The 12,184-nt window shown below is 62.4% G+C and overlaps 1 protein-coding gene across 1 annotated transcript; it reads left to right on the plus strand.

Moving 5' to 3' along the window:
- The first annotated feature begins 3,258 nt into the window (after nucleotides 1–3,258).
- GAL3ST2 (galactose-3-O-sulfotransferase 2) lies at nucleotides 3,259–10,211 on the plus strand. Its single transcript, XM_055587140.1, has 4 exons — nucleotides 3,259–3,350; nucleotides 4,872–4,958; nucleotides 5,890–6,316; nucleotides 6,994–10,211. Exons 1-4 carry the CDS (start codon nucleotides 3,259–3,261, stop codon nucleotides 7,810–7,812), a joined length of 1,425 nt encoding a protein of 474 aa, XP_055443115.1. The 3' UTR covers nucleotides 7,813–10,211.
- The last annotated feature ends 1,973 nt before the right edge of the window (nucleotides 10,212–12,184 follow it).

The following is a 12,184-nucleotide window of genomic DNA, read 5'->3' on the forward strand; positions in this document are numbered from 1 at the left end:
ACGGCAGAATGCTAGCATTCGGCTACAAGAGGCATGTACAGTGGCTGAAGGGCTGGATACAAGGCACATTTTTTTTAAACAAAGCTTTTTCTACTCTAGTGATAAGGACCAAGAAATGAAATGTGAATTCGTTTACAATGGCAATAAAAACTAGAGATTGAAATCAACACAGGGTCACAGGACTGAGGTAATGAAAATGACAAGACACTGTTGAGAGCCTGGAGAGAAAACAGCCCCTGGGCGCACGGACCCGGCACTTCCCTGGGGAAGGCGACGCTGGGCCCAGGTCCACCCAGCGCCCCGTCCCGGAGCAGCCCTGGCCCTCCCACCCTCTCCCAGCGAGGGGCTGCTGGTGTCCACGGCTCTGAGCAGTTTCCTCCAATGGACGCAGCCGGCTGGGAGTCCCGTGCGGCAGCCTGTCCGTGGGTGGCCGGCCGCCCGCTGCCCCTGACGGAGGGCATCAGGCACCCTCCCTGTCCTCGGGTCCCCTCCCTTCCTAGTGCCCGGCAGGCTTCTGCTCCCTGACACCGTTTAGAATTGTCCTGTTATTACTGTATGACGTGCTTCCATGAGGAGTTGAGAACTGAATTCTGAATTAGAAACTCTCTTTGGGGGAAGATGTGAAGCTTCAAGACTATTTGGTGTGGGGTCCGGCCGCCTCCTTGCTCCAGAGCAGAGTGGGGGGTGTGGACCTGCACCCCGCTTGGGGCCAGGGGGCCAGAGGGGTCTCATGGGGCGGCCCTGCAGCCAGTGTGAGTCCACTTCTGAGTTTCCGCCTGGGGGGGCGTCAAGAGGTTCCTGCGAGGCCGGGGTCTGGCCTCCCTGCTGTCGGGCATCACCCGCCCCAATGGAGCAGCTGTGCTCTGCCCTTTCCTCCCGGGCTCCTCCCCTGCGTGCCCCCTGCTCATCACACTCCCCGTCCCTGCAGAGCCCTGTGGAGAGGCCCCAGGCCACTCAGGACGCTCCCTGCCGGCTCTGCTCCCTGTGCCAGGCTCCGAGTGCAGATGCGTCACCTGGCCCCTCTCACCTGGGACTGACCGCCGCACTGAGCGGCCCCTCGTCCCCTCCAGCCCCGTCGGGCCCTCCGCTCCCCCCGGAGGCCTTCCTGGTCCCAGCCACTGCCGCTCCACATCACTGGAGCCCGAGGAACCAGCTGCCCTGGGGGCACAGGCCGCGTGGAGACGCAGGGCCCAGAGGTCCCAGGAGGGACCTTCTCCTCCTTCGGACGCAGGGACACCTGGAACTCACCCTCCGACCTCGGATCTGCCCGAGGTGGGGCCTCGGAGCCGGCCCTGACACCAGCAAGGGGTGGGTGGTGAGGAGGGTGTCGGGGCAGGGGAAGGGCCATGAGCCTCGGAACTGACCCGGGAAGGGCAGTCGTGAAGCCTCCCGGCGCCTGGGGACAGGTGGTCAGCCCGGTCTGTCCTGGGGACGGTGTCTGGCTGGGCGGCTCCTCCCAGGAGTTCAGAGCAAGGCCAAGGGGAGCACACGCAGGCCTGCCTGGGCGCCTTGCTCCCTGGAGGGGTCAGGATGCTGAGCCATCAGCGTCCCTCCCGTGCTGGGCTGGTCGGGCCATGTGCCGGGTGTCCTGGGGGCAGGGGCCTCAGCAGAGGCCACAGAACCCCACCTCCCTGACTTGCTCCTGTCTGCAAGAAAGAAAGGTATGGGTGACGTGTAGGGGGTGGTGTTCCAGCCGAGTAAGGGGTCCCGGTGGTCCCCTGCCTGGCAGCACACAGGGGCCTGGCCGCTGGAAAATCAGGGCCAAAGCACCTAGACGCAAACGGGTGCCTGCACTGTCCACACGCTGCCGCGGACACCTGGAAACAGCCCAGGCCCCGGAGGCGGTGGCTTTGCCAACACCCTGCCAAGGCCACAGGAGGCAGGCAGGGCCAGGGCCGTCTGGCTGTGAATTCCATTCAGACGTCTAGGAAGAGCCTGCAGCCGGAGCATCAGGACTAAACAGGGGCCTGACTGGGGGGCTGTTCTTGCTGCAGACTGGGCCCCCTGGATCCAGGGCCACGGACAGGCTGCAGGCGAGAAGCTCACTTGTATTTCAGAGATGTGTCTGCCTCCATGGGCAAACCTAGCTAGGCCCAGGTTGCAGCCCACTGTTTCCACGGATTTACACAAACACAGTTGAGGCTGACAGCCACCACCTTCTCCTTGTGCCCCCAGGACAGAGGCTGTAAACACTAAATGAAGCTTTCTGAGCGCTCCCTTGCAGTTGGGGGAAGGGGGACCATGTGACCGCATTTGGGCCGAGAAGATGGACGAGGAGGTTTGTTAGAGGCTTCTAAAAGGCTTTTGGTTCCTTATTATGGCTGGTCCTGTCCCTTCTACTTTCTTGGTGATGCAAATGTTTATGTGATGTCTGGAGCTTAGCAGCCATATTGTGACCATCAGGCCACGAGCATGGGGAGAGAGACGTCAGTTTTCGCAGTGTGACGGGGCTGAGTCTGCCGGAGCCAGCAGCTTCCCTCCCAAGCCTCTAGGTTGGAGAGGGGAGTCTGCCGTTGTTTTCTGAGTCCTGCAGCCGAGGTTCCAAGTGGCATGGGTTTTTACTGTCGCTGCTGTGCAGTTGCCCAGTTGTGTCTGACTCTTTGTGACCCCGTGGACTGCAGTGCGCCAGGCCTTTTTATGCTGATGTGTGAGTGCATGTCCTGGCCCTGGCAACGCCTTGAGCTCCGGACTCCTTCAGCCACTGCCGGGCACCTCCTCTTGGTGTCTCAGGACGTTTCACACTCAACAGATTTGCTTCCGATCTTGTTCCCACCCCATTGTTTCTCCTCCCTCTGCACCCCATGCAGACTCAAAGCAGGAGGTCTGCGGTGGCGGGTGGGATGTGTGCTTGGCTTCACTCACTCACTCAGCACACATGCGCTGAGCACCGTGCACGTGCCAGCTGCCTTTCCAGAAACCGAGGAGCTTACCCGATGGTGGGCAGACCTGTGCTGTGTGCTTACTTGCTCAGTCCTGTCCAACTCTTAGAGACCCCATGGACTGTAGCCCGCCAGGCTCCTCCGTCCATGGGTATCCTCCAGGCAAGAACACTGGAGTGGGTTGAGGAAATGGCAACTCACTCCAGTATTCTTGCCTGGAGAATTCCATGGACAAAGGAGAGACTATCACCTCCAGGGGATCTTCCCAACCCAGGGATCAAACCCAGGTCTCCTGCAATGTAGGAGGATTCTTGACCATCTCAGCCACCACAGAAGCCCAGTGGGCAGTACAGACTACAAAGGGACCACTGCAACTGCGATGCCCTCAGGTGGCGGGGGTGAGCTGCGGGGAGGTCAGGAGACCCCTGCCCACAGCCCGGAGAAGCGGGAGGCTGCCCTCAGGTGGCGGGGGTGAGCTGCGGGGAGGTCAGGAGACCCCTGCCCACAGCCCGGAGAAGCGGGAGGCTGCCCTCAGGTGGCGGGGGTGAGCTGCGGGGAGGTCAGGAGACCCCTGCCCACAGCCCGGAGAAGCGGGAGGCTGCCCTCAGGTGGCGGGGGTGAGCTGCAGGGAGGTCAGGAGACCCCTGCCCACAGCCCGGAGAAGCGGGAGGCGGCTCCTGCAGAAAGACAGTCTGCTGCTGAAGCCTTGTGAGCGCAGAGGTCCTGGGGCTGGGGGTATGAGGAACAGGAGGAAGTGGAATGGCTGGAGGGTAGGGGTGGAGCGGGGGCCTGGGGACTGGCTGGGAAGACTTGCACTTTCCTGAAGGGTTTAGCACAGGAGGCTCTTCAATTATGGGATTTAATCGAGGGTTTGAGCTTGTTGAAAGAAAATGAAAGTGTTAGTCGCCCAGTTGTGTCCAACTCTTTGTGACTCCGTGGACTGTAGCCCGCCAGGCTCCTCTGTCCATGGGCTTCTCCAGGGAACACTGGAGTGGTTTGCCATGCCCTCCTCCAGGGGATCTTCCTGACCTGGGGATCGAACCTTCATTGCAGGCGGATTCTTTACCGTCTGAGCCACCAAGGAAGACTTTGAGCACATTGGATTTTTTAATAAAAGGGTCTTTTGGGCTGCTGGGGCGGAATGAACCACAGGGCAGGGACACAGGAGGGGGTAACTAGGCCACCAGGGTTCGGGAGCAGTACGGATCAGGACAGAAGGTGAGGGGAGGGAAATGGGACCAGAGCAGGTGAAGAAGCCACTGTCCCTGGGGGTGGGCTGGGTTTGGAGGGCAGCGTTGGAGCCAGTCTGGACCTTGGAGGCTGCGATCCCTGTGGACACCCCAGTAGGGGTTCAGGGCTAGCCCAGGCTGGGGTGTAAGTCTGGGGCGGCCTGCAGATGGTGACCAGAGCTGAGGCTGGCTGGGCCTCCTCCCCCTTCTCAGTACAAAGTGGCCCTCCAGGTGGTGCAGCGCAGGGAGCCCCTCATGGCTGAGCTGCTGCAGCTTCTTTGTCCAGGGATGGCTGGACAGGGAGCCCCTGCCCATCTCTCCTGATCTGCTCACTGCCTTTCCCTTGTGTGTTCTGGCCCAGGAGCCCTGCCCACACCACCTTCAGCTCCTGCACCTGGGCGGGCCCCCCTGCCCTCATGGGCCCTGGGCTGGAACTCAGGGGTCTCAGTCAGGCCCATCTCTAGGGGGCCCTGCTCAGGGTTGAGGGTCCACAGACATGTTTTCACCTCTGATTGCCCCCCCAGGGAGTGGATCCCCCTCTTGGCTTCTCCCAGCTTCTGAGTAGTGGGCAGTGCAGGGGGGCCAAGTGGGGGTGGTGTCTGATGACTCAGGCTCATCCTGGGCTTTGCCCCCACCCTAGGGCCCCCATGGGCACAAGTTGTCACATGGATGCCGGGGAGGTGGAGGGGGTAGGGAAGGGGGTGGGCAGCAGAGGCTCCTCCTGGGCCCCGGACTCAGTGCTGAAGGGATCCTCCGCCCACAGGTGCTTCTGGGCCGTGCTCCTCCTCCTGGCCCTGGCTATGCTCCTGCTGGCTGGCATCATGCACGTGGACGTCGGGCTGCTCATGCCGTGAGTCCTCCACTGGGTGGCCTGAGGTTTGGGCACTGCCCCCTCCCCGAGCAGTACTGGGACCCCAGTGTGCCCCACTCCGGGTGGCACCCAGCCCTGCCTGTGGCTGTGGTAGGCCACGCCTCCCTTCCAGACCTCAGCCTCCCCTCTGCAATGGAGGAGGGGCTCTTCCTGTGGTCATCCAGCCCGGGGGCCTCCCAGTATCTCCCATGGGCAGTAAGCTGCCCAGAACTCCAGGCAGGGATACAGGAGGGTTGAATCTGGGCCAGGTTGGGGGTGCCCTGGGCAGAGTTGCTGTGTGCAGAGGGTGACTGGGAGGCAGGGCTGGGGTGGTTAGAACCCCCTAGTGGTCTGGAGGTCAGGACCCCTGCTCCCCTGCTGGTTGGTGGTATGGCCTCTGTGAAGCTCAGAGTCCTCCCGATGGCTACCCAGCCCCAGTGGTTTAGCCTGGCTGGTGGGAGGGCCCTCCAGCCCCGGGCCTGGCTGATCTCCACTGGAGAGGGGGAGTGCTAAAGCTCCTGGGTATCCTTGCCTACCCCCCAGGCCTGGCACTAGCCTCTGGACCCTGTCCCCACCATCCTGGGTCACTCTCACCAGCCCTGTTTTGGGATCTTGTGTTGGGGCAGGGTGGGCACCTGTAGCTCCAGGCTGGTGTCCACAATTGGGTGGGTGCCACCCTGAGATCACAGGAGTGAGCACCAGCGTCCAGTCTTGCCCAGCAGTGAGTCAGCCCATCTCAGCATGAGGGGCCAGCCAAGCACCGCTGGCCATATGGCCTGGGTCACAGGGCAGAGCCATGCTGGGCGCCCTCAGAGCCAGGCAGGAGGTTGGGAAGCAGAGGGGTGCAGGGCCTGCAGTACATGGGGGCAGGTGGTGCAACCACTGGAAGAGCGCAGCCAGGGCGGAGTCTCAGGTGAGGGGCACAGTGACGGGGCTGGGCTGGGGTGTTGCCAGCTCAGGGCGTGTGGGTCGGGGAAGCGTGGACCGGGCAGAGGCTTTGCGGGCCTCCAGGTTCAGGGGTCGCGGGGCTGGGATCTCTCCGGCTGGGCAAGCGCGAGGATTCCCGGCCCACGGAGGTGCGCTCTTCCCCCAGCCAACTCGGGGACCAGGCTGATGGGCCTCCCGTCACCAACGTCATGTTTCTTAAGACGCACAAGACGGCCAGCAGCACGGTGCTCAACATCCTCTTCCGCTTCGCCGAGACGCACAACCTGTCGGCGGCGCTGCCCGCCGGCGGCCGCTTCCACCTCGGTTACCCCTGGCTCTTCTTGGCGCGCTACGTGGAGGGCGCAGAGCAGGGCGGGCCCGGGCGGCGCTTCAACATCATGTGCAACCACCTGAGGTTCAACCCGCCAGAGGTGCGTGGGGCGGGGCTTCCGGGGGCGGGCTCCTGGAGTCCGGTCTCTCGGGGCTGGGCTCCATGGGGGCGGGGCTCTGGGGCGGGGCTTGCGGGGCTCCGGGGGCGGGGCTCCTTGGAGGGCGGGGCTTCCCGGAGGGCAGAGTCTTCCGGGGGCGGGGCCCATGGGGGCGGGGCTCCAGGGGGCGGGGTCCCGGGCGGGGTCCCGGGACTCCCGGGGGCGTTGCTCTCCCAGTCAGCAGCGGGCACCCGGCGTCTGCCGCCTTCTCCCTCTTCTTCGCCTCTTCCTGGGTCCAGACCGACCAGCTCGTCCCTCCGCAGGCCCTTTTCACGTGTTCACAGCTCCTTCTCTGGGTCATTCGGGTCTTAGCTTAGAGGGCATCTCCTCCCCGGGGGTTTCTCTGACCTCCTCCCCAAAGGCTCAGCGGGGGTGACGGCGAAGGGTAATGGGGCCCGGGGCGTGGCCAGGGTCGTTCTGGATGCTGGTGCAGGGTGGCAGGCAGAGGAGCCAGGTGGCCTGGACTGGAGGCAGGAGACTGGGTTTCGGGGGCGGGGGACCGGGGGCAGGCTCAGGTGTGTTGCGTGGTGGGGGCAAGGGAGGAGGCACCACCTGGCCCCGGGACCACGGCCAGAGGAGCCCAGAGGGTCACCAGCCCTTCCCGTTCTGTCTCCCAACAGGTGCAGAAAGTCATGCACAGCGACACCTTCTACTTTTCCATCCTCAGAAACCCTGTTTTCCAGCTGGAGTCCTCCTTCGTCTACTACAAGAGCCACGTCCCCGCCTTCAGGAACGTCTCCAGCCTGGATGCCTTCTTGGCCTCGCCGTGGACCTACTACAACCAGAGCCTGGGCCTGAGCAACGCCCACGCCCGGAACAGCATGTGGTTCGACCTGGGTTTCGACAATGACGCGCCGCCCGAGGAGGGCTACGTGCGCGCGCGCCTGCTCGACGTGGAGCAGCGCTTTCAGCTGCTGCTCATTGCCGAGCATTTCGACGAGTCCATGGTGCTGCTCCGGCGCCTGCTGCGCTGGCGGCTGGACGACGTGGTGGCCTTCAGGCTCAACTCGCGTAGCCAGCACAGTGTCACCACCTTGTCGCCCGCAGGCCAGGAGCGCGCCAAACACTGGTGCGCCCTGGACTGGCGCCTCTACCAGCACTTCAACCGCACCTTCTGGGCCCGGCTGCGCGCAGAGCTGAGCCCGCGGCGTCTGCGCTCCGAGGTGGCTCAGCTGCGCGAGCGGCGGCGCGAGCTGGCCGCCCTGTGTCTGCAGGACAGCGAGCCCAAGAACCAGTCGCAGATCACCGATTTCCGACTGCGCCCCTACCAGTCGGGCAGGGCCGACATCCTGGGCTACAACCTCAGGCCGGGCCTGGACAACCAGACGCTGCAGATGTGTCAGCGGATGGTTATGCCTGAGCTCCAGTACATGGCCCACCTGTACACCCTGCAGTTCCCCGACAAACCCCCCAAGAACATCGCCTTCCTGGGGGCCTAGAGGGATGGCACCGGGGACTCTGGCTGGGCCCTCTCCTGTTGTCTCTGGAAAGCCCTAGGTGCTGTCTCAGGCTCCGAGGGGTCTTCTGGGGGCACCTGGGGTACCCAGGCCCTGCCAGACCACCAGTCCTCAGGGTGAAGACACCAGTGAAGAGACCACCTGTGATCCATCCTCTCGGAGGTGACCTCTCCACTGAGGACCCGAAATATAGGACACCCGCGCACCTGGACTGAGGATGTGAGCCTGCTCATCAGATTCATCAGATAGAAGCGTCTTATGAGGTGGGAAAGTGAGGGATCTTCCATCAGAAGAAAGGAATCTGGAGCTCAGAGTGGCTGTCCTACTTTGCCAGCCATGGGGACATGGCCCTGGTCCCTGAGACACTGTCAGCACCCCACACTCTGGAGGTGGGCTTGGGGACCTGGGTTTGAAAGGGTCTGGAATGCTCAGTTTCCTATCTTTGGCTGTATGAGCCTTATTTTCAACTGAAGAACGGTTTTGGATTGAGAAATGTTACAACTGCTTACAAGGCAAATGGTTTAGCCGGAGCACATGTTGAAGGCCTGTGCTGCAGCTCTGAGCTGCAACAAACCGCCCCCAAAAGATGCGTGGAGGAGGAGACCTGCCGGAGAGCTGGGAGGGGACTGCTGTACCCTTGGTTGCCGTGAAGACGGCACTGGATGAAGCCCGAGGAGGGTGGCTTCCAGGCCCCCCTTCTTGTGGTTTGTGTGGAGGGAGTGAGGATGCCTGCCTGGCAGAACATGATCCCTGGCTGCTTGGGGACCCAGTGGTTAGTGGGGTGCACACACCCAGAACCATGTGCCTTATGCCTGAGAAAAGTGGGCTACCTGGAACACCCAAGAAACAGAGCTGCTTTTTCACACTCAGCTGAGACGCTCAGCCTGGCCTGTCTGGCTCTGGGGTCCCCTTCCTTCCACGTGGGGCCCTCAGCCCTGAGGACCCCGGCACCTGCTCAGGTGCTCCTGGGTCCAGACATGTCCACACTTTTCAGGGGAATCAGCACTTCAAAGAGAAGGGGAACTCTCACCCTCAGAACAGGCAGCAGCTCACTTGGACACAATTTAATGGAGAGACTTTATGAAGAATGAATTTTCAGTAAGAATATGGGATATACTGCAGCAAATTTGAGAATAAATGACAATATTTAGAAACAGAAAAAAATGAACAGAGTCCATGCAGGATGGACCAGAGATCCAGGTCGGCAGGAGACCCCCCCCACCCTCCCCCGCCCCCTGGGAGGTTCCTCCATCCTCCACCCAGAGGAAAATGCAAAGAGGGAAATTGCAAGGGAGAGAGGAGACAGGGAATCAGATCCCAGATGAGCCAACCTGACAGGAGTCCGGGAGGGGTGTATGGGCCATGGATAAGAGTCGATAGCCAAACGAAGAATGGGGAAATGACCCTGATTTAAAGAAAGCCTCGAGCTTCCCTGGTGGTCCAGTGGTAAAACCTGCCAATTTAGGAGATGCAGGTTCGATCCCTGACCCAGGAGGGTCCCACATGCCACAGGACAACTAAACCCGGGCACTACAACTACCGAGCCTGTGCTCTAGAGTGTGGGGGCTGCAACGACAGAGCTTCCGAGCCCCGGCCACTAAAGCCTGCAGGTCCCCACACCTGTGCTCTGCAACCAGCAGAGCCACTGCGATGGGAAACCCGTGCACTGCAATTAGAGAGTAGCTCCTGCGGCAGTGAAGACCCAGCACAGACAAACATAAATAAATAATAAATAAAAATAGACATTAAAAAAGATCCAGTGCAGCCAAAATTAAATAAACTAAAATAAAAATAAAGACTCAAATCCTATCACTGCCCTGAGCCTCAGGTGAATCTGCCAACCGCCAGAGAAAACACAATGCCTGCTCAGCTGATGTGAAGAAGCGAGGGGATCCAGGATGAGCAGGAAGCGTGGAGGCCTCTTTATACCGAGCGAGCGGGCTGTCTCTGCCAGCCGGTGTCAGACCGTCACTGCTGCCCACAGGGCTGGGACCGTGCAAGTGGGCTGTTCTCAGCTGCATGGTAACCAAGAGCGCGAAACTGCCATGGAGATTCAGTGGCGGTTACTCTGGTCTTTGAGGTTGGCAGGAGCGTCAACCAGCACTGTCTTTTTGGAGGGAAAATTGGGGATATTTATCACAAGGTAAAGTGCATGTGGTTCGTAACAGACAACTTTGAAAACAATCTGTCTGCTTGTCTGTCCAGAAGAGTGTTTAACGTGCAGAGTCCGATGCGGCCAATAAAGCTGGAGGCCCGGACTCTGTGGGTCTCCTTTCTGGAGGGGCTCTAGCCGCGTGTTGTTGGAGGTGGGGTTGGTAGGCGGGGCTGTGGCTGACTGGGGTGGGTGTGCAGGGGAAGCTGGGGAGAGAAAGTGGTTTTTCAAGGGCAGCAGGTTCTTATGCAAGATCTCCATGTTTTAAAAAAGCGGGCATCTAATTAAAACATTACAATGCCTGAGAGAGGGACCGGGCTGTGTGTGTGTGTGCGCACGCGTGTGTGTGCGCACGTGCCTGTGTGTGTTTATGTGGGGGGGGCCTCCTTTCATGGCCCCCAGGTGCCCTGCCCCGTGGGGCTGCCCGATGGGCATTGCAGAGGCTTGGAGGCCCGTGTCCCTGAGCCTGGGTTCTCTGAGGGAGCTGGTGAGCCATGGCTGGTGGGGCTGGCGGACAGGGACAGAGCTGGGCCCTCCCTTCTAGTTCAGATGGGCTCGAGAGACTCTGGGCCGTGCTAACCCTTTCTTCACACCTGTCTTCCCCTTTCCACTCACCGCAGACCCTTGGGCTTTTATGTGGGCGCCGGCTGCCCGCTGGGGACACCCTGGGGCCCCCGGAGCGGGCAGAGAGATGTGGGCCAGGTCTCAGCCTGCTCTGTGGAGGGGCCCCTCCTCCGGCCGTGGGGGCCCGGCTCTGGTGAGCTGCCGTGGCCGTGGTGGGGAGAAGGCAGCCCAGACGTGGGGCAGGATGGGGGGCTGCAGCCCAGTGAGGGCCAAAGGGCCGGGCACCCTGAGGGCCGGGGGCAGGGGTGAAGGACCACAGAGCACTCACTCGCCTCCTCGTGGGAGGTGTCTCTGGGCTGCCACACCGAGCCCCCCAGGGAGGTCAGCTGTGGCCCCGCACGGCCTTGTTGGAGGAGGAGCACCCAGGGGGAGGCTGGTCAGTCAGCAGAGGGGGGCCCCGGGCATCCTTGTCCTGACGCGTTCCCTCCCGTGGGCCTTTCGCCCCCCGCCCTGTCTCTGCCCTGCCAAAGCCACACAGCTGGCGGGACGGTTCTGGGCCCTGACGCAGCCCTGGGCCGTGGCCAGTACCCGGCTCCTGGCCACACAGTGGGCTCTGTCTCCCTGGGAGCGGGTCGGAGAGGCAGGCGCTCCTGCGGCCACCCCACAGCTGGTCTGCTGTTCCGGTGAGTCCCTCTCCGCTCACCTATACCCCGGCCCTGGGGCTCGGGACCTGCCCCTCTTTGGGGTGGGGGCGATGGGCTTGTGGACGAGGGTCCCCTCCTCCATGGGACGACTTCCTGAAGGGCCCCTGGGTAGGTTTACAGGATGGGATGGGTGTCGCCTGCGTGTTGGGGCCCAGCAAGCATTGCTGCTCTCATGGCCTGGAGGCGACCCTCCAGCAGGAGGAGTGTCTGTAATTGAGGCCTCGCCCTGGACAGGGCACGGGACACCTGGGTTAGGCCGGAGACCCATCCTGAGGGACAGCCAGGTCTGCCTGTCTTGAGTGCAAAGGGCCTGTGACCTTCTCCTGTGAGTGTGTCATTGCCGGCAGGCCTACAGGACCCGTGTGCTGGCCTGGAGGGTGTGGGCAGGGATCCGGGCTGGCTCGAGCTCCAGGGCGGGGCCCAGGCAGGACTGGCTGCGGGACTGCAGGGCGGGCCCTGCCTGGACACAGTGACCCCCAGGGGCTCCCAGACTGTCTTGGAGGTCGCTTCTCCTCCCCAGGCCTTGTCTCCCGCTCTGTGATGCATCCCCCCTGGGGAGGTCCACGCTGGGGAGGGTGGATGGGTGTTGTCTCCCCTGAACGCTGGGGCGCAGCCATCCTGGTGGAGCCAAACGCCTGGAGCCTGCTGCACTGGCCCAACTGCGCTGGGCCGTGAGCTGGCGGGCCTGCTCCTCTGCCCAGATTGAGGGGCCCCCAAGGCTCTGGGGCTCTGCAGGGACCCAGGGCCTGGCCCGGGCGCGGGGGCCCTGGGTGCCCTGCAGTACCTCCTGCTCTGTGCAGGGGGCGCACTGGCCAGCGGGCCTTTGGACCCTCCATTCCCGCTGCCTGGGCCCGCATTGGGGGCGGGGCCCGCGCCTCCTGCTTCTGCTGGCATCGGCTCCGCGGGGTCCCCAGGGGAGAGAATGTCCCCTTGT

Source organism: Bubalus kerabau, chromosome 6 (genome assembly GCF_029407905.1).
Source record: "Bubalus kerabau isolate K-KA32 ecotype Philippines breed swamp buffalo chromosome 6, PCC_UOA_SB_1v2, whole genome shotgun sequence".
Lineage (NCBI taxonomy): Eukaryota > Metazoa > Chordata > Mammalia > Artiodactyla > Bovidae > Bubalus > Bubalus kerabau.